We start from the raw sequence: 19,636 nt of genomic DNA on the forward strand, positions 1-19,636 counted from the left end.
TTGTTGTTTGTGGTTGCTTGTTGTTGTGTCACTGAGTGGCATGTGACGTTTCATCACACAGAGCCACAGGAAAATGAGGTGATCAGTTGAGCAACTTGCTACACATGCTGACAAACCAGAAGCATGCATAGGAGTATGACATTACTGCAACCCCAGACCTCTCAAGTTGCTATGCATTCCACAACATGTTCTTTAATACACAGTAGCATCAATGCCATACCCCATTGCTTCAAGAAATTGTGTAATTACATATGAATTATGGCCAAACATATAAGCAGTGCATAAAAAGCATAGCATCTAGTGACATGTTTATGACACTTTTGTGTTTTCTTTAATCCTCAGCAGTACTGATGTCACAGCCTAGAGCTTCAAGAAAATGTGAGATTGTGCATAGAGTATGGTTTAACATGTAGACAGGATCTTAAAAGCAGAGTAACTAATGATGTTTTCAGAAAGAAATTTTCACTCTGCACCAAACATCTTAACTAATGATGTGTTTACAACTGTATAGTGTAATGCATTACTTACCAGTGTTTTATGATGTCTTAAAAATTAATTTTTTGGCACTTGTTTGTGAAGATGTGAATATGAATATTCTTGTACAAGTAGACACAAATATGCTTGCCAATGAAATTTCTTTTTAGTGGTCATACAATACCAAAATTACATATGATAAATGTTTATAATTACCTGTACAACATAGCTGCATTTCCAACAAATATATTAATGTCCACTGCTTTTACTTATATAATTAAAAATGTATATTTACCCTGCAATCTGAAGTTGTTGCTATTTTATGCTGATGACACTTATTCAGTATACACATCTCAGTATTAATATACCTCAACATTACACACTTTCAGTCATTGTTTAACTGTATGCATCAATATACCTAAGTTGGTATGCATGTACCTAGTCTCAGTTGTGTGAATGCTTCTATTTTTTACCTCACATTCATTTTCATGATTATATGTTTTATCAACTCTGCACTTTTAATGTGTTAGTGCAACACAGATGCAATAATTCACTATTTACATAATAATATACTACAGCTGGCTGCTCTTTTTTGCTACCAAGCCAGTAGAGATAACATCTTGAATTGCGAAATGTAGAGTAATTTTGATTTGCAGGTATGTTGTATATATTATCCCTCTTATGAAAAATCCAAGTTTTTGACCTTCTCCCCTTGAGTGTTACCTGCTATCTTGAAAACACCACTAAGAAATGCCACTTTTTTCATTTCTCCTCAATAACTCACTTCCAGAGCATTCTGCGCAATAATTTGCCATTATGAGTTTTAAAGAGTGTCCAATTTCCTGCAAGTTTCATATTCATGGTGATTATAATTAAAATTAAACTTTCAAAAGGCTGTAGAAATAACACCACTGGTCAGAATGACGTCAAATTGCAACGGAATATTATCGGAGAAGGGGGAAAACGTATGGCAGAAGAAGAAAAATATTCTGAAAATTGATCAAGAGATGGCGCTGTATGTGTCATAAACAGTAACGAAATCCTAAACTCAGATTGGAATGTATACCGCAGAGACAGGCTGAACAGTGAAGGGGGAGGCGTGTTTATAGCGGTAAGAAGTGCAATAGTATCGAAGGAAATTGACGGAGATCCGAAATGTGAAATGATTTGGGTGAAGGTCGCGGTTAAAGCAGGCTCAGACATGGTAATTGGATGTCTCTATAGGCCCCCTGGCTCAGCAGCTGTTGTGGCTGAGCACCTGAAGGATAATTTGGAAAATATTTCGAGTAGATTTCCCCACCATGTTATAGTTCTGGGTGGAGATTTTAATTTGCCGGATATAGACTGGGAGACTCAGACATTCATAACGGGTGGCAGGGACAAAGAATCCAGTGAAATTTTTTTAAGTGCTTTATCTGAAAACTACCTTGAGCAGTTAAACAGAGAACCGACTCGTGGCGATAACATATTAGACCTTCTGGTGACAAACAGACCCGAACTATTTGAAAAAGTTAACGCAGAACAGGGAATCAGTGATCATAAAGCAGTTACGGCATCGATGATTTCAGCCGTAAATAGGAATATTAAAAAGGGTAGGAAGATTTTTCTGTTTAGAAAAAGTGACAAAAAGCAGATTTCAGAGTACCTGTTGGCTCAACACAAAAGTTTTGTCTCAAGTACTGATAGTGTTGAGGATCAGTGGACAAAGTTCAAAACCATCGTACAATATGCGTTAGATGAGTATGTGCCAAGCAAGATCGTAAGAGATGGAAAAGAGCCACCGTGGTTCAACAACCGAGTTAGAAAACTGCTGCGGAAGCAAAGGGAACTTCACAGCAAACATAAACATAGCCAAAGCCTTGCAGACAAACAAAAATTACTTGAAGCGAAATGTAGTGTGAAGAGAGCTATGCGAGAGGCGTTCAATGAATTCGAAAGTAAAGTTCTATGTACTGACTTGGCAGAAAATCCTAAGAAATTTTGGTCTTATGTCAAAGCGGTAGGTGGATCAAAACAAAATGTCCAGACACTCTGTGACCAAAATGGTACTGAAACAGAGGATGACAGACTAAAGGCCGAAATACTAAATGTCTTTTTCCAAAGTTGTTTCACAGAGGAAGATTGCACTGTAGTTCCTTCTCTAGATTGTCGCACAGATGACAAAATGGTAGATATCGAAATAGACGACAGAGGGATAGAGAAACAATTAAAATCGCTCAAAAGAGGAAAGGCCTCTGGACCTGATGGGATACCAGTTCAGTTTTACACAGAGTACGCGAAGGAACTTGCCCCCCCTTATTGCAGCGGTGTACCGTAGGTCTCTAGAAGAGCGTAGCGTTCCAAAGGATTGGAAAAGGGCACAGGTCATCCCCGTTTTCAAGAAGGGACGTCGAACAGATGTGCAGAACTATAGACCTATATCTCTAACGTCGATCAGTTGTAGAATTTTGGAACACGTGTTGTGTTCGAGTATAATGACTTTTCTGGAGACTAGAAATCTACTCTGTAGGAATCAGCATGGGTTTCGAAAAAGACGGTCATGTGAAACCCAGCTCGCGCTATTCGTCCACGAGACTCAGAGGGCCATAGACACGGGTTCACAGGTAGATGCCGTGTTTCTTGACTTCCGCAAGGCGTTCGATACAGTTCCCCACAGTCGTTTATTGAACAAAGTAAGAGCATATGGACTATCAGACCAATTGTGTGATTGGATTGAGGAGTTCCTAGATAACAGGACACAGCATGTTATTCTCAATGGAGAGAAGTCTTCCGAAGTAAGAGTAATTTCAGGTGTGCCGCAGGGGAGTGTCATAGGACCGTTGCTATTCACAATATACATAAATGACCTGGTGGATGACATCGGAAGTTCACTGAGGCTTTTTGCAGATGATGCTGTGGTGTATCGAGAGGTTGTAACAATGGAAAATTGTACTGAAATGCAGGAGGATCTGCAGCGAATTGACGCATGGTGCAGGGAATGGCAACTGAATCTCAATGTAGACAAGTGTAATGTGCTGCGAATACACAGAAAGATAGATCCTTTATCATTTAGCTACAAAATAGCAGGTCAGCAACTGGAAGCAGTTAATACCATAAATTATCTGGGAGTACGCATTAGGAGTGATTTAAAATGGAATGATCATATAATGTTGATTGTCGGTAAAGCAGATGCCAGACTGAGATTCATTGGAAGAATCCTAAGGAAATGCAATCCGAAAACAAAAGAAGTAGGTTACAGTACGCTTGTTTGCCCACTGCTTGAATACTGCTCAGCAGTGTGGGATCCGTACCAGATAGGGTTGATACAAGACATAGAGAAGATCCAACGGAGAGCAGCGCGCTTCGTTACAGGATCATTTAGTAATCACGAAAGCGTTACGGAGATGATAGATAAACTCCAGTGGAAGACTCTGCAGGAGAGACGCTCAGTAGCTCGGTACGGGCTTTTGTCAAAGTTTCGAGAACATACCTTCACCGAAGAGTCAAGCAGTATATTCCTCCCTCCTACGTATATCTCGCGAAGAGACCATGAGGATAAAATCAGAGAGATTAGAGCCCACACAGAGGCATACCGACAATCCTTCTTTCCACGAACAATACGAGACTGGAATAGAAGGGAGAACCGATAGAGGTACTGAAGGTACCCTCCGCCACACACCGTCAGGTGGCTTGCGGAGTATGGATGTAGATGTAGATACATAAATGAAAACACCTGTCATGTGCACAACCCATTGAAGTTGGTAACATGCCGAGTACATGGCTTTTCCTCCTTTCTCAACTGCGACATTCACCATGACTGCCTCAATGCAGGATCGCACTCTGCTTGTAAAGCTGTATTACAAGAATGATGACTGTGAACAAGTTGCTCTGCAGAAGTTCCAGACACTGAGAGTTTGAAAAAAGGTGTTAGTTCAATGACTGCCGTGGGTCTGGAGAAAATGATTTGGAAATTCGAGAAGACAGCTTCTTTTGGTGAGCAACCTGGTAGAGTGAGGAAACGAATTGATTCGACATCAGTGGAAGCAGTAGCCACAGCAATGCAGGAGGAGATGAGTAGTGGTGTGCAAATGTGTAGTGCAAGGAGAATTGCCTGAACATTGGAAATACCCATGAGCATGGTGCATAATATCCTACAAAACATCCTTCTTTGCTATCCATTCAAAATTACCCATGTGTATGAGTTGCTTCATCTGTCCACAAAATCTTCCATGGACAATCATTATCCATTTCCATATGAGCAAGAAATTCTAAAGCAAAGGTTCCTGTTAACTTGCTAGCAAGAGAGACCTTTGCTTTAGAATTTCTTGCTCGTATGGAAATGGTCAAAGATTGGCCATGGAAGATTTTGTGGACAGACAAAGCCCACTTCCATCTGGCAGGATATGTCAATACACAGAATTTTTGAACATGGGCAAAGGAAAATCCACACGCAAACCAAACAGTACCATTTCATCCTGAAAAGATCACTGTGTAGTGGAGGTTTACGGCATCATTTATCATAGGGCCATATTTTTTTGAAGAGACAGGTGCTTCCAATCCTGTTACCTGTACTGTCACTAGTAAGTGCTATGAGTGTCTTTTGTGCAACCACGTCGTTCCAGCTCTCCAACAGCGTCAATGTGTGGATGGGATAGTTTTTATGCAAGATGGCACACCTCTACACATTGTAAATCCAGTTAAACAGCTGCTGAAGCGCCATTTTGGAAAGACTAGAATTATCAGCCACCATTTCCCTACAGCCTGGCCATTCCAGTCACCTTATCTTAATTCACATGACTTCTGGCTGTGGAGCTATATGAAAGTTGTTGTGTTCAGTGTTCTGACTGCAAACTTAGCTGCACTGAAGCCATGCACTGCACAACACATTCTGAATGTGACCCTGGAAATACACTCCTGGAAATGGAAAAAAGAACACATTGACACCGGTGTGTCAGACCCACCATACTTGCTCCGGACACTGCGAGAGGGCTGTACAAGCAATGATCACACGCACGGCACAGCGGACACACCAGGAACCGCGGTGTTGGCCGTCAAATGGCGCTAGCTGCGCAGCATTTGTGCACCGCCGCCGTCAGTGTCAGCCAGTTTGCCGTGGCATACGGAGCTCCATCACATTCTTTAACACTGGTAGCATGCCGCGACAGTGTGGACGTGAACCGTATGTGCAGTTGACGGACTTTGAGCGAGGGCATATAGTGGGCATGCGGGAGGCCGGGTGGACGTACCGCCGAATTGCTCAACACGTGGGGCGTGAGGTCTCCACAGTACATCGATGTTGTCGCCAGTGGTCGGCGGAAGGTGCACGTGCCCGTCGACCTGGGACCGGACCGCAGCGACGCACGGATGCACGCCAAGACCGTAGGATCCTACGCAGTGCCGTAGGGGACCGCACCGCCACTTCCCAGCAAATTAGGGACACTGTTGCTCCTGGGGTTTCGGCGAGGACCATTCGCAACTGTCTCCATGAAGCTGGGCTACGGTCCCGCACACCGTTAGGCCATCTTCCGCTCATGCCCCAACATCGTGCAGCCCGCCTCCAGTGGTGTCGCGACAGGCGTGAATGGAGGGACGAATGGAGACGTGTCGCCTTCAGCGATGAGAGTCGCTTCTGCCTTGGTGCCAATGATGGTCGTATGCATGTTTGGCGCTGTGCAGGTGAGCGCCACAATCAGGACTGCATACGACCGAGGCACACAGGGCCAACACCCGGCATCATGGTGTGGGGAGCGATCTCCTACACTGGCCGTACACCACTGGTGATCGTCGAGGGGACACTGAATAGTGCACGGTACATCCAAACCGTCATCGAACCCATCGTTCTAGCATTCCTAGACCGGCAAGGGAACTTGCTGTTCCAACAGGACAATGCACGTCTGCATGTATCCCGTGCCACCCAACGTGCTCTAGAAGGTGTAAGTCAACTACCCTGGCCAGCAATATCTCCGGATCTGTCCCCCATTGAGCATGTTTGGGACTGGATGAAGCGTCGTCTCACGCGGTCTGCACGTCCAGCACGAACGCTGGTCCAACTGAGGTGCCAGGTGGAAATGGCATGGCAAGCCGTTCCACAGGACTACATCCAGCATCTCTATGATCGTCTCCATGGGAGAATAGCAGCCTGCATTGCTGCGAAAGGTGGATATACACTGTACTAGTGCCGACATTGTGCATGCTCTGTTGCCTGTGTCTATGTGCCTGTGGTTCTGTCAGTGTGATCATGTGATGTATCTGACCCCAGGAATGTGTCAATAAAGTTTCCCCTTCCTGTGACAATGAATTCACGGTGTTCTTATTTCAATTTCCAGGAGTGTACTTCGGTCAGTTGTGGAACATGCTGTTTCTCGATTTCACCTTTTGCAGAAAACGGTGGACAGCATACTGAACTTGTTTTGTGGCAGTCACATGGAAATTAATAATCTGATTTGATTTTGATTGATGCTTTTTATGCAGTTTCTGGTCTGAGAACAATTAAAAACCAATGTGATTGATGCTTTTTGTATAGATTTTGGACTCAGGACAATTAAAAACTGATGTGATTGATGCTGTTTTTGGCCTCAGGACAATTAAAAACCGATGTGATTGATGCTTTTTATGCAGTTTTTGGCCTCAGGACAATTAAAACCTCATTTTTCCCATCTGATGTGATATGACCTTGCCGTGGTGGACGGGCTTGCATAACTAACACAGCTGTACACCCATGCACACTGAGTAGTACAGTTTGTTTAACATCAAACATACACCTTGGGCATTATTGTATGATTCATTTGTCATTTTTATTTGACCACTCCTACATTATGATGTGTACAGTGCCATCTATCACTACATTTTGTAACTATTTATTTTTCTTCTGCCACACATTTTCTCCCTTTTCTGATACGGTAATATTCCATTGCAATTTAACATAATTGTGACCAGTGGTGTTATTTCTACAGCAGTTTGAAAGCTTAACTTTAATTATAAACACCCTGTATAACACTACAGAAAGTCATTAAGGTGAAATAATTGACATTGTAATTTTTTGCAGTTTCTTGACATTTTTGCAGGTTTTTACAGTATGTATCTCAGTAGCTCTTATGAATTTTCCAACATGCTAGATATGAAACTTACAGGAAATTTAACACTCTTTAAACCTGATAACAGCATATATTTGCCTAAAATGCACTAGAAGCAAGATGCTGAGGGAAAAATGAAAAAATTGGCTCTTCACAGTGTCTTTTTTTTCCAAGACAGCAGGTAATACAAAAGTAGAAGAAGGACTAAAACTTAGATTTTTTGAGAGATATGTATACATACTATGTACCTGAAAATCAAAATTTCTCCACTTATTGCAGCCCAACCCCTTTTTCAGAGCTCTCTATTGGGCTGTACTGTTGTTTAAGACAAATGCTTCACTAGTGCTAATACAGATTGCACACATACTTTAATAATGTGCCTTATATCATTTTACATGCACATTCTTGCACTCTGAGTGAAGATATGATAGGACAGTAATTATTTGCTGGGCATTCACTTTTTTATGTTTATAAAGATGAGTTGTATTAATGCAATTTGTACAGCAGTTAACTTCAACTTTGACAGATGATTTGTATTTTGCCTCACTAAGGTAACAGATCTTTCTTGTATGTGTTATAGTGGTATCTGTGCCAATGGTTAATATTTCTATATTGTATTTTTTGTATAGTTAGTGTTTATTCAGTCTCACACACACCATTATGCCAGTTGATATAATGCTGGCATAATCAATAATTAATTAAGAGTGATTAATTAATAGTCACTGACTAATTACTACATTTTATATTTATTTTAATTTCATATAACGTTTAATCCAAATTTTATTTTTGAAATAAATTTGTATAAAAAGATGTAATTTTGGCGGTTATATGTTAGGGTAAAGTACCACAGTATGTAATGAATGCAGTATAACTGCTGATGCCAACAATGCTGTGAAGTAGGTTCAGCACTGTATTCTGGAGAGTTGAATTCTGTTAATCAATAGTGTTCAACATTCAGTCAAGTTGACTTTTGTAATTAAATGGTGGAAAAACTTCATTCACAATACACTCAAGTGCCAAAGAAACTGGAATAGGCATGTGTATTCAAACACAGACATATGTAAACAGGCTGCGGTCGGCAATGTCTATATAAGACAAGTGTCTGGTGCAGTTGTCAGATGGGTTACTGCTGCTACAATGGCAGGTTATCAAGATTTAAGTGAGTTTGGGTGTGGTGTTATAGTTGGTACGTGAGTGATGGGACACAGCATCTCTGAGGTAGCAACGAAGTGGATATTTTCCCATACGACCATTTCACAAATGAATATCAGGAATCCTTTAAAACATCAAATCTCTGACATTGCTGTGGCTGGAAAAAGATCCTGCAAGAGCAGGACCAATGATGACTGAAGACAATCACTCAATGTGACAGAAGAGCAAACATTCCGCAAATTGCTGGGGATTTCAATGCTGGGGCATCAACAACTGCCAGTACCCTTGATGACCACGACAAAGTTTTATGCCTCACCTAGGCCCATCAACCCAGCATTGGACTGTTGATGACTGGAAACATGTTGCCTGGTCGGATGAGTCTCATTTCAAATTGAATTAAGTGGATGGACATGTACAGGTATGGAGACAATCTCATGAATCCATGGACTGCATATCAGCTGGGGACTGTTCAAGCTGGTGGAGGTTCTGTAATGGTGTGGGGCATGTGCAGTTCGAGTGATATGGGACCCCTACTATATCTAGATATGACCCTGACAGGTGACACATACATAAGCTTCCTGTCTGATCACCTGCATCCATTCGTGTCCAATCCATTCGTGTCCACTATGCATTCCAATGGAGTTGGGAAATTCCAGCAGAAAAATGCGACACCCCACATATGTAGAATTGATACAGAGTGGCTCCAGGAAAACTCTTCTGAGGTTAAACAGTTCCACTGGCCACCAAACTCTCCAGACATGAACATTATAGAGCATATCTGGGATGCCTTGCAATGTGCTGTTCAGAAGAGATATCCAGCCCATCATACTCTTATGGATTTATGAACAGCCCTGCAGGATTCAAGTTGTCAATTCCCTCTAGCACTATTTGAGATGTTAGTCAAGTCCATGCCACATCATGTTGCGGCACTTCTGCATGCTCACAGGGACCTTACACGATATTAGGCAGGTGTACCAGTTTCTTTGGCTCTTCAGCCTAAGAGTAAATATATTATTTTGAATGAGTGGGTCTTATCTAAGAAGATACAGAGAATATGAACTTCATTAGATAGGACACAATCCTTAGCAAAATTGCAGGGTATACTTTAAAAAGCACAAAGAATTTCAAGCTCTAAGAATAGGGATCTTTTTTAATAGCAGAAGAGAAGATGAGATAGGAAGAAACAGCACAAAATGCTGGCTACATTACCTAGGGAAATGTTGAAAGAAAGACAAAAATATTGAAAGTGGAAAGGAGAGTCCAAGTGAAATGCATAGCCAAGGAAAAAGCAAATGTGATTGTGTACTGAGATTAATTTCAGTTAACTTTAATAACAGTGTACAAAACTGTATTTGATGATTCTATTTTTGAATTCCAAAATATTTTGAAAGGTATATCTATATACAACTAATTTATCACTTAAATTTTTATTTATGAACTGCTAATGAAAAATAATGACCCATGTTTGGAGGGCTTACCTTGATTTTCATATTGTCCTGCACTGTCCATAACATAGTAAATAAGTTCCTCTACTCTGCGTATCCTCTTATCCATGAAATCCAAGCGGTATGCCAGCTTTTCTATAGCCCCAAGCAAATAGAGGTCTGTTTCTGACACATCCCTTGTTGGTGGTACACGCATAACCTTTTGGCCACGGTGGGTTCCAGTTACAGCAACTAAACTTTTTAATAATGGCGTGATGAGTCCTTGCAGCTCTGGATCCCAATCTTGTAATGAAGCAGTTTCTTCATCTGCATATAAGTGAAATGCATTATTTCTTTTTCATTTGTATGAAAAACTTTATTTTATTTATTTGTCTGTTTACTGAATATGTGTTTCTTAGATCTACACCAGTGATAGACCAAATCATTTGTGGTCTGCCGGCTAGTGACACATAGAGAGTAGGCATACATGATAAAGTCTGCTTGCCAGATTATCCACAACAGGTATGATACAATCAACAGTTTGAATGTGTTTTTAGATGGTTTCCACACTTTGCTAGGCAAATGACAGGCTGATTTTCCACCTCCACCTAAGAAACACAACACACAGAAAGTTAAAATACACAGTTCTTTATTTTAAAAAATTTTCCTTGTAGACTATACAGACCTGTGTAGGTTTCAGAGGGCAGCTTTATGTTCTGGGACAAAAATCTAATAGATTGCCAGTAAACATCAGGCAAGAATTTGAAAATTCCCAAGTATTCAAAAACAAAGCAAAAGAATACTTCATTAGCCACTCCTGTGATTAATCAGAATATTTAAACTCAGGTGTAAATTTCTCATGATTCAGTGTTTGCCTTAAACAGATTTTGACTTTACCAGTACACATGCAGTAGATAGTGGTCTGTGCAAAATTATATAAATGCTTTGTTTCAAGTATTAGATAAAATATAGTGTACAATACAAAAGGAGGAGCAGTGGGATTTTTCAGAGTACCTTTTTTCCATTTGTCTCTGTCACCTTTCCTGCTTCCAATTCATTCTCTCACATGCCTCCTGCTCATCTTCCTCCCCCTCTCCAAAGCAAACATTTGTAGTCCTTTCCATTTCATTACTTCTCTTCCCCTCGCCCCTCCCTCCTCAGCACAGCTATTCTGATGCTGCACCTAGCAGCCCACCATTCTGCCACTGCCACATCTCTACACCTTCCTACAGGCATCACTACACCATCTTCCTCTTTGTATATGATGCTGGAGCAGGTAGGCTCCACACATTATATCTGTGCTTGAAGATGTGGTGGTGGAAACAGTCAAACACTCTCCAGGAATCTCAACAAGGAGACTTGTCACAAAAATTCCTGGAATGTGCCACAGTAGTGTTTGGAGAATAATGCATCACAATGCAATGTACCCGTACCACCTCCAATGAGTTCAGTGTTTTAATGATACAGACTTTGGTTGTAGACTTATATTCTGTCATTGGATGCAACAACAAACTGTAGGCAACCCTACAGTCAATAATGACTCTTATTTACAGATGAAGCAGAGTTCACTCATGACGGTGCATTTAACTATCACAATTCTCATGTTTGGAGTCATCTAGGCTTCAATCCATACGCTATGCATGTTTCCAATTCAGTGTCATTTCTAATTGCATGAGTGGTTACGAGTACTAGATGACTTCTTACTGGGCCATATATGTTACCAGACAAACTCAATGTACAGAATTACCTGCAGTTCCTGCAGCATCATCTCGCTGGGTCACTTGAGGATGTTCTCTTTGAGCAACAGCAGAGGATGTGCTGCATGCATGATGGAGCCTTGGCACATTTTGCTACTATGGTTAGACAAATCCTAACACATCAATATGGCCAAAGATGGATAGGGTAAAGAGGACCTGTATCACGGCGTCCAAGATCACCTAATCTGAGCCTCATGGATATCTGTGTTCAGAGCCACCTTAGAAGTGTAGTGTATGCCACTCACATTCACACGGTTGAAGAACTGAAGTGGACTTGCCAATGCTTGTCAAGGATTTTGAAATGGTCCAGGAGGGTTTGAAAGTATTTGAAACTCATTGTGGAAATGTGTATAGGCCATTGTTTAGATACAAGGATAACACTTTGAACATCTCCATTAACTACAAGAACAGTCATGTAACTGTTGTCATGTTCCAGAGACTCTCAGTGAAAATATCAGAAAACTCTTACATATCATTCTAAGCAAAAGCTGTGCACTTATACTACTAGGTAATCTAAGAATAAAGACATTACAAGATTCCAGTGACAATAGACAACTATTTAACACAATGAAAACATACAGCTTAAGCAATACAATATCAAATCCAATATGTACAACTGCAAACTTCTGTACACAGATAAGTCACATATTCTCAAATCTAGGTCCCTTTCTCAGTACAAAAGTGAAGTTATAGAAATAGCTCTGTCAGACCACTATCCAAGAAAATTATTTTTAAATCACACCACCACAAGAGAAAAAGTAAAAAAAAAAAAAAAATAGAAAATGAAGCCTAAATTAGCAAAATCTAGCAACCATCAGGCATGAACATAAGATATAAGAATGGGAAATGTTGGATAATGACTCTTTACTGGGTCATAAATGTCATTTTATAAATATCTTCTGTCTCAGTCAAAAAGTCTAGTAAAAAATACTAATGCCAAAATCACACATAAGAACAAAAAATATATAACAAGAGATATTTTGGTCTTCAGGAACAAGATAAAATTGTATTTTATTGAAAGTCAGAAACAACAGCGCAGCCACAATGAACCAAAGTTTGTTCTTCTTCCTCATACAAGCAAACAGTTGAGAACACAGAGACAAACACAGAAACAATCCACTTACTAATATTACTAATATAGAAGCAATCCACTTACTGAAACAAGCAGTTCCTGAAAATAATTGTGAACACAATATGAGGGCAAGTGGCTGCTGCACTAGTTGGTTGTATCTATTTACAAATGTTAGCAATTCCTACCCACCACCTTTTACACGTTACAGCAATAGAAATTCTTCTACGGACTAGAGGGAGTTGTGACACAGAAACTTCCTCAGTTTATTTTCAAATTTTACTTTGCTGTCTGTCAGACTTTTATATCACTGAGGAAGTAATCAAAAATTTTTGTCGCAGCATTGTGCACCATTTTCTGTGCTAAAGGCAATATTAATGTGGTGTATTGTAATTAAGTACATCATTGCTCATTTTGAACTGTAGCAGGTTGTTAACAACAAACTTCAAGAGGGAATAAATATGCTGTGCAAGATGATCTTGGGTGAGCACCACATATTGTTCTTACATTTTTGCACAATGAAAATTTTCTTTCTTGAAAATGAGTTACCCCAGAATATTATTCCATATGACATTATTGAATGAAAACATGCAAAATATGTCAACTTACTGATTTGCTTTTCCCCAGTATTTGCAATGATTCTGTATCTACACCTATTCTCTGTAGACAACTGTGAGGTACATGGCAGAGAGTATGTCTCATTGTACCATTTTTAGGGTTTCTTCTGGTTCCATTCAAATATGGAGCTTGGGCAGAATCATTGTTTGAATGCCTCTGTGCATGCAGAAATTATTCTAATTTTATCCTCATGACACCATGTGAGCGATACATGGAGGATTGTAGTATATTCCAAGAGTCATTGTTTAAGGCCAGTTCTTGGAACTTTGTTAATAGACTTACTGGAGACACTTTAGATCTACCTTCAAGAGTCTTCCAGTTCAGTTCCTTCAGTATTTCTGTGACACTTGTAAGGGTCGCCTGGTCGTAGATATTGCTACTTGCTATAATCGCACTATTTCACTCCCATTTACAGAGCTTGTTAGCACTTGATGTTAGGTTGGCGCCATTAAAATGCATTGTGTTGTGGTAATCGCTGCTACTTGCTGGATCGCTGCTGTCTCTCAATGCTGATGCTGGCTCTACATCTGGTTGTCTAGGGTTAAAAACATGAGGTCCCGCATTTTTTATGTGCTTTTGATGATAAAGAACGAGCGAAACCAACAAATATGTAAACTTCAAATATTTATTACTCTGGTGGCCATCTTAATTCCACTATCCACCAAAGACCATGACTCAACACAAAGTAGTACTTCCGTTACATGTTCTTTGCATTGTTTATCCACCTCAAACAATAACACACAAACACACTTTACCAAAGTGACATTCCGACTACCTCCAGAACCGTTCTTGCTGCTTGTATTTATAACATTGTCAAAGAACTACTAAAAAGAGATATAGTTTACAAGTCACATGTACATCTGTTATCATAATTTGTGCAGAAAAGTTATTAATTTGCATCGAGTGACATAATTTAACATGTTATTAAAATGACAGACAGATTTGTTGACTTGACAGAATAATTCTTTGTTACGAAAAGGCCGTTTTTTTAGAAGTTTGTCAATTGACTTCTCTAATTTGCATAAATAAGTAAATAACATGAATTATTAAGAATTACATTGGTTTTCGTCTAAAATAGGATTGCTTACGTGAATACTGAGTAAAAACGCTCCTAGTGAACAAATAGGTTTCACTGGGTGATTTTTATTTAAGGAGATCCAAAATACCTAAGTTGGCCACTATTTTTCGTACTTCATATTAATTATTTAAGATGAACTTAGTGTTTTTACATGATGACATTTGCTGTATCAGTGATCAAGTGATATAAACTTTTGTGTGGGTCAGTTACTCAGTATAATTTAATGGGTTGACTGTTTATGCAGACATGTTATGCAATCATTGTTAACATACACAATAACTTTTCTATAATCATAAATACTCGTTAAACTGGTTGAATTTGAAGGGTATCGCATACTTCGGTACAGTAAAGCCTTTAATATGTTCCGTTACAATACCCCCCTCGTTAATGATATTAGCCAACTAGGACAAATGTGTCAAATGGTTAAAATTTGGGAAAGTACTACTTTAATAATTTTTTTGTTTTACTATGCATAATGTGTATGTATGCAATGACCGTTACACCATTTCAAAATGACTTTTTCCTGCAAATATTTTAGTTGTGTTGTTTCAAATGCACTTTGTGTTATGGCTCTCAGTATGACAGCATAATAAAAATATATTTAGCAATATATGAAAGTAAAAAAAAATTTTAATCTTTGCTCCCAGTGAGCCACATGGAAAATGATCAAAAACAGACACAAATATATCACATGAGATTTTAAGATATATAAAAAATATATGTAAATTATTTCAAAGTCAGTTCTCATTGAGTCACAGATTAATCAAGATAATAGAAGGAACATAAATATATTACATAGATGGACAGGTCATATGTCCATAGAAAAATATTGCAACTGTCTGCTCTTTTTGAGCCACATAAAAGAAATGAAAACAAAGAACATAATTATATGTATGGACATGATATATAAACACAAACACTAGAGAAGTCACATGTATGAATATAATATGCATTTGAAAAAAAAGGAAATATTTAAAAAATGTGTCTCCCATTGAGACACATAGTCAAGACAGTACAAGAACATATTAATACTAAAATTGGACACTTAAATTGGTCACAACATAACACAAACATCAAACTTGGTGAACATCTGATTAGCTGTAGAAAATTGTACACAAATCTCATGCCTAAGAACACAATAGTCACAAAATGATGGGTCTTGCACAACAATTTTTACATTGTCTTTTATTTGGTGCAAGTATGTCTCCTATTCAACAATACAAAAGGAAAGTAATAAATGTTTGTCACCTTCTTGCCCATTGCAAGTAAAGAAGATGTCTCAAAATTTAATATTCAATAGTGACAATAAAAATATAAAAACATTCTCTCAGAGATCTGGAACTTCTCCAGGGTCTGTAGGATGAGTGGTAGTTGCTATTTGACACACCCAGTAAAAACTTTGCTGATAACATGCTTTATGGAAAATGGGTAAGTAACTGTATTCAAACAGGGAAATGTGCTTAATTATGTTTATATGGTTTCAATTCAGTGATGTTTCTTAATCCAAATAACCTTCTTGATCTGGGAAAGATAAGTCTATACGCATTAGGATGTGGGCTTTCTTTTATTTCAAATGGACAAATGTCAATGTTTACTTTAACATATGGACAACCTAGCTCAACATCTTTGTCTATTTCAGTATTTTAAACAATAGATCATTTTCAATTTCTTTAGTTCCTAAGTCTAATGTCTCTTTCCTACACTTCGACACATCCCTCTCTGTTTGCAAGGCATTGACATTTAAACATAATCCTTTGTTTTCATCTGTTCCTTTTAACACTGTGTTGTCACTTAACAAACTACTGTTTTCACCCCCTTTTTTATAAAGTCCACTACGGATTCTTGTCCACCATGTAGGATACAAGGTTGCACTTACCTTTGCTGATTCTTTCCAAAAGGCATCTTTGTTTATACAGTGTCCATAGTTGTTCCCCAAAACTTCTAAAAACTTTTCCCCTTTTTCTTGAAAACACACATTTACATTCCATCCCTTTATATTTTCTTTAATATTATTATTACTATTATTATTACCATTCCCATAGATTAGTGTTTCATAGTTCCCAATAGGCAATAGCTGGTCCTCAGATACACCTTCCCTAGTCTGCATTTCACTTAAATTAACCTCATTATTACCCATGTTTGTCACATCACTTACCTTTACCACATAATCACTTTTCAATTCTACAAATACTTTTATTTCTTCCTCCACACTCTCATCAATAACATCACTTGATTTAAGATCATTATTTAAATGTCCCTCTATTACTTCTTCCTCCTCCTCCACAACAACCCCATCTTCAGTTTCCCCCCCATGTATCTGAATCTCAGCAATTGAGTCTTTGGCTCCATTAAACACTTCGTCATCCCCCTTCTTATCAAATAAACCCCCCAAAATAGATTCTATTTGTGGTGTGTCTGACTTGTTATTAACACCAGTATCTTTTTCAACCCAACTATGGAACTCTGCAATACCTTCAACTTCTGCGCTTTCACTAACTACCTGTGCTTGAACACGGTTTTTACTCATAGTATCCCAAAACCTTTTATTAAATTCTAATTTATTCATTCTAACAACATCAGTATTTTCATGGTACTTACTCTTTACATTGTATCCTCTCCTTTTCCAGTTCCGGTTATGTGTTGTCCTGTCATAATATTGTCTAGCCCCAAAACTACGGACATCTAGTGGGACTGTCCGCCGTTTCCCGGCTGGTTCCCTCGGTCTGTCCGTTTGTAGTTGTCGTTTTGTTCACTAGTTTCAGCAAACCCCCTTCTATCTTGTTCTCTTCCCCAATACCTATTTCTATCATTCCTGTTATCTATCCTCCATCCTCCCTCCTGTGTATTGTTTCTGAAATCATTTTCATATCTCCTATCTCCCCTATTTGGAGCATTATTTCCAGAATTTTCAAAGTCTCTCTTCCCATAATAATCTCTATTTACATTCCTGTTCCACCCCCCATACTGATTGTTGCCAGAGCCAAAACTTTGGCTATTTTCTCTTTCCAAGGCCCTATCTAATCTATCTACAAATTTCAGGAACTCTTCCATTGAATCGTCTGGTCCATGGACCAATTCCCACTGCAGTCTCTCTGGTAACCTTCTTTTTAAAACATCAATTTGTGTCATAATATCAAAAGAGTTATTCAAGTGAGCAAGTTTTTTCAATTGATCTCTGCAAAATTTTTGCATTCCCCCTACTTTCCCTCTATACACTGGTCGATTTAGAAATTCTGACTTTAATCTGGCTTGTATGGATTGTGACCAAAATTTGCAAATAAATTTAGCTTCAAACTCTTCAAAAGTATTCCAAGAATCATTATTCTCATTTGCCCAGGATAGGGCCTCCCCTTCTAGAAACCGTTTTACTAACTTAATTTTTATGTTATCTGACATTCCTACAACAAACATATCCTTACATTGGTGAATAAAGTCAATAGGGTGCAGATTTTCACCAGGAAAGCATTTCACTTGGATGTGCCCATACATTGTATTTTGATGGTAAATCGTTTGTTTGGACATCAATGCGTCCTCCAATTGTGTATATTTAGTGTGTATATTTTCTACTTTTGTATTTACATTAGTGGTATACAGGTTGTATTCTTGTTTAAGGTTTTCTGAAGTTTTGTCTATTCTCTGATCTAATCTTTCAACTTCAGTATCTACTCTGTTGTAGATGACAGCAATGCTGTCTGTGTTAGCTTGTATGTTTTCATTTAAACTTTCAACTTTAACTTGAAATTCTTTTCTGAAGTGTATCAACTGTTCTCTAGTGTCCTTACTGAGGGTAGTTTTAATTTCCTCACACTTCTCATTGAGATGAGTACTTAATAGATCAAAATCCAAACTTAACTTATCCTGTCTATCTGTGAGTTTCAAACTTACTTGTTCACTTGATTGTTTAACATCCAAACGTACTTGTTCACTTGATTGTTTAAAATCCAAACTTACTTGTTCAATTGATTGTTTAAGTTGTAAGCTTATTTGAGTTGCAAACCCTGCTAGCCACTCTGTTAAGTTTAATTGTTCACCATCCCCTGGTTCAATTTTTACATTTCCTACGATCTCATCACTCTCAGGTAGAGACATGTTAACTAATAATTATTTTAAATGACAACAACAACAAAATACCTTGCTATATGTAGCTATGCTAAGATGTCGTGATGGGTGTTCCTGTTGGCTTTCTTCACTTCTATTCGGTTTTATCGAAGCTGAAGTCTTGATTGATGAATTCCATTGACATAATCCAGACGTTAATCTTCCGAGCGGCGTAGTCCCACAAACACACTTTATTTATTGATTTATTTTTGACATATTTTCACTGTTGCCACACTGCACAAATAAGCTTTTTTTTGGAATGATAAGCACTTACGAAATTTATCGCTGTACTATTATCATCGATGCACTTAAAGATCCCGGCTGAGCCCCCACTTTTGTAATGGTCGCCTGGTCGTAGATATTGCTACTTGCTATAATCGCACTATTTCACTCCCATTTACAGAGCTTGTTAGCACTTGATGTTAGGTTGGCGCCATTAAAATGCATTGTGTTGTGGTAATCGCTGCTACTTGCTGGATCGCTGCTGTCTCTCAATGCTGATGCTGGCTCTACATCTGGTTGTCTAGGGTTAAAAACATGAGGTCCCGCATTTTTTATGTGCTTTTGATGATAAAGAACGAGCGAAACCAACAAATATGTAAACTTCAAATATTTATTACTCTGGTGGCTATCTTAATTCCACTATCCACCAAAGACCATGACTCAACACAAAGTAGCACTTCCGTTACAAGTTCTTAGCATTGTTTATCCACCTCAAACAATATCACACAAACACACTTTACCAAAGTGACATTCCGACTGCCTCCCGACCGTTCTTGCTGCTTGTATTTATAACATTGTCAAAGAACTACTAAAAAGAGATATAGTTTACAAGTCACATGTACATCTGTTATCATAATTTGTGCAGAAAAGTTATTAATTTGCATCGAGTGACATAATTTAACATGTTATTA

The 19,636-nt window shown here is 38.7% G+C and overlaps 1 protein-coding gene across 1 annotated transcript in view; it reads right to left on the reverse strand.

Moving 5' to 3' along the window:
* The window catches only part of LOC126148753 (oxidized low-density lipoprotein receptor 1-like), a 102,757-nt gene that overhangs the window by 28,590 nt on the left and 54,531 nt on the right, over positions 1 to 19,636 (reverse strand). Inside the window, exon 3 of the mRNA XM_049915774.1 lies at positions 10,157 to 10,429. Coding sequence (XP_049771731.1) covers positions 10,157 to 10,429 — 273 coding nt within the window. The remainder of the gene's footprint in view (positions 1 to 10,156; positions 10,430 to 19,636) is intronic.

This window comes from Schistocerca cancellata, chromosome 2 (genome assembly GCF_023864275.1).
Source record: "Schistocerca cancellata isolate TAMUIC-IGC-003103 chromosome 2, iqSchCanc2.1, whole genome shotgun sequence".
NCBI classification, from domain to species: Eukaryota; Metazoa; Arthropoda; class Insecta; order Orthoptera; family Acrididae; genus Schistocerca; species Schistocerca cancellata.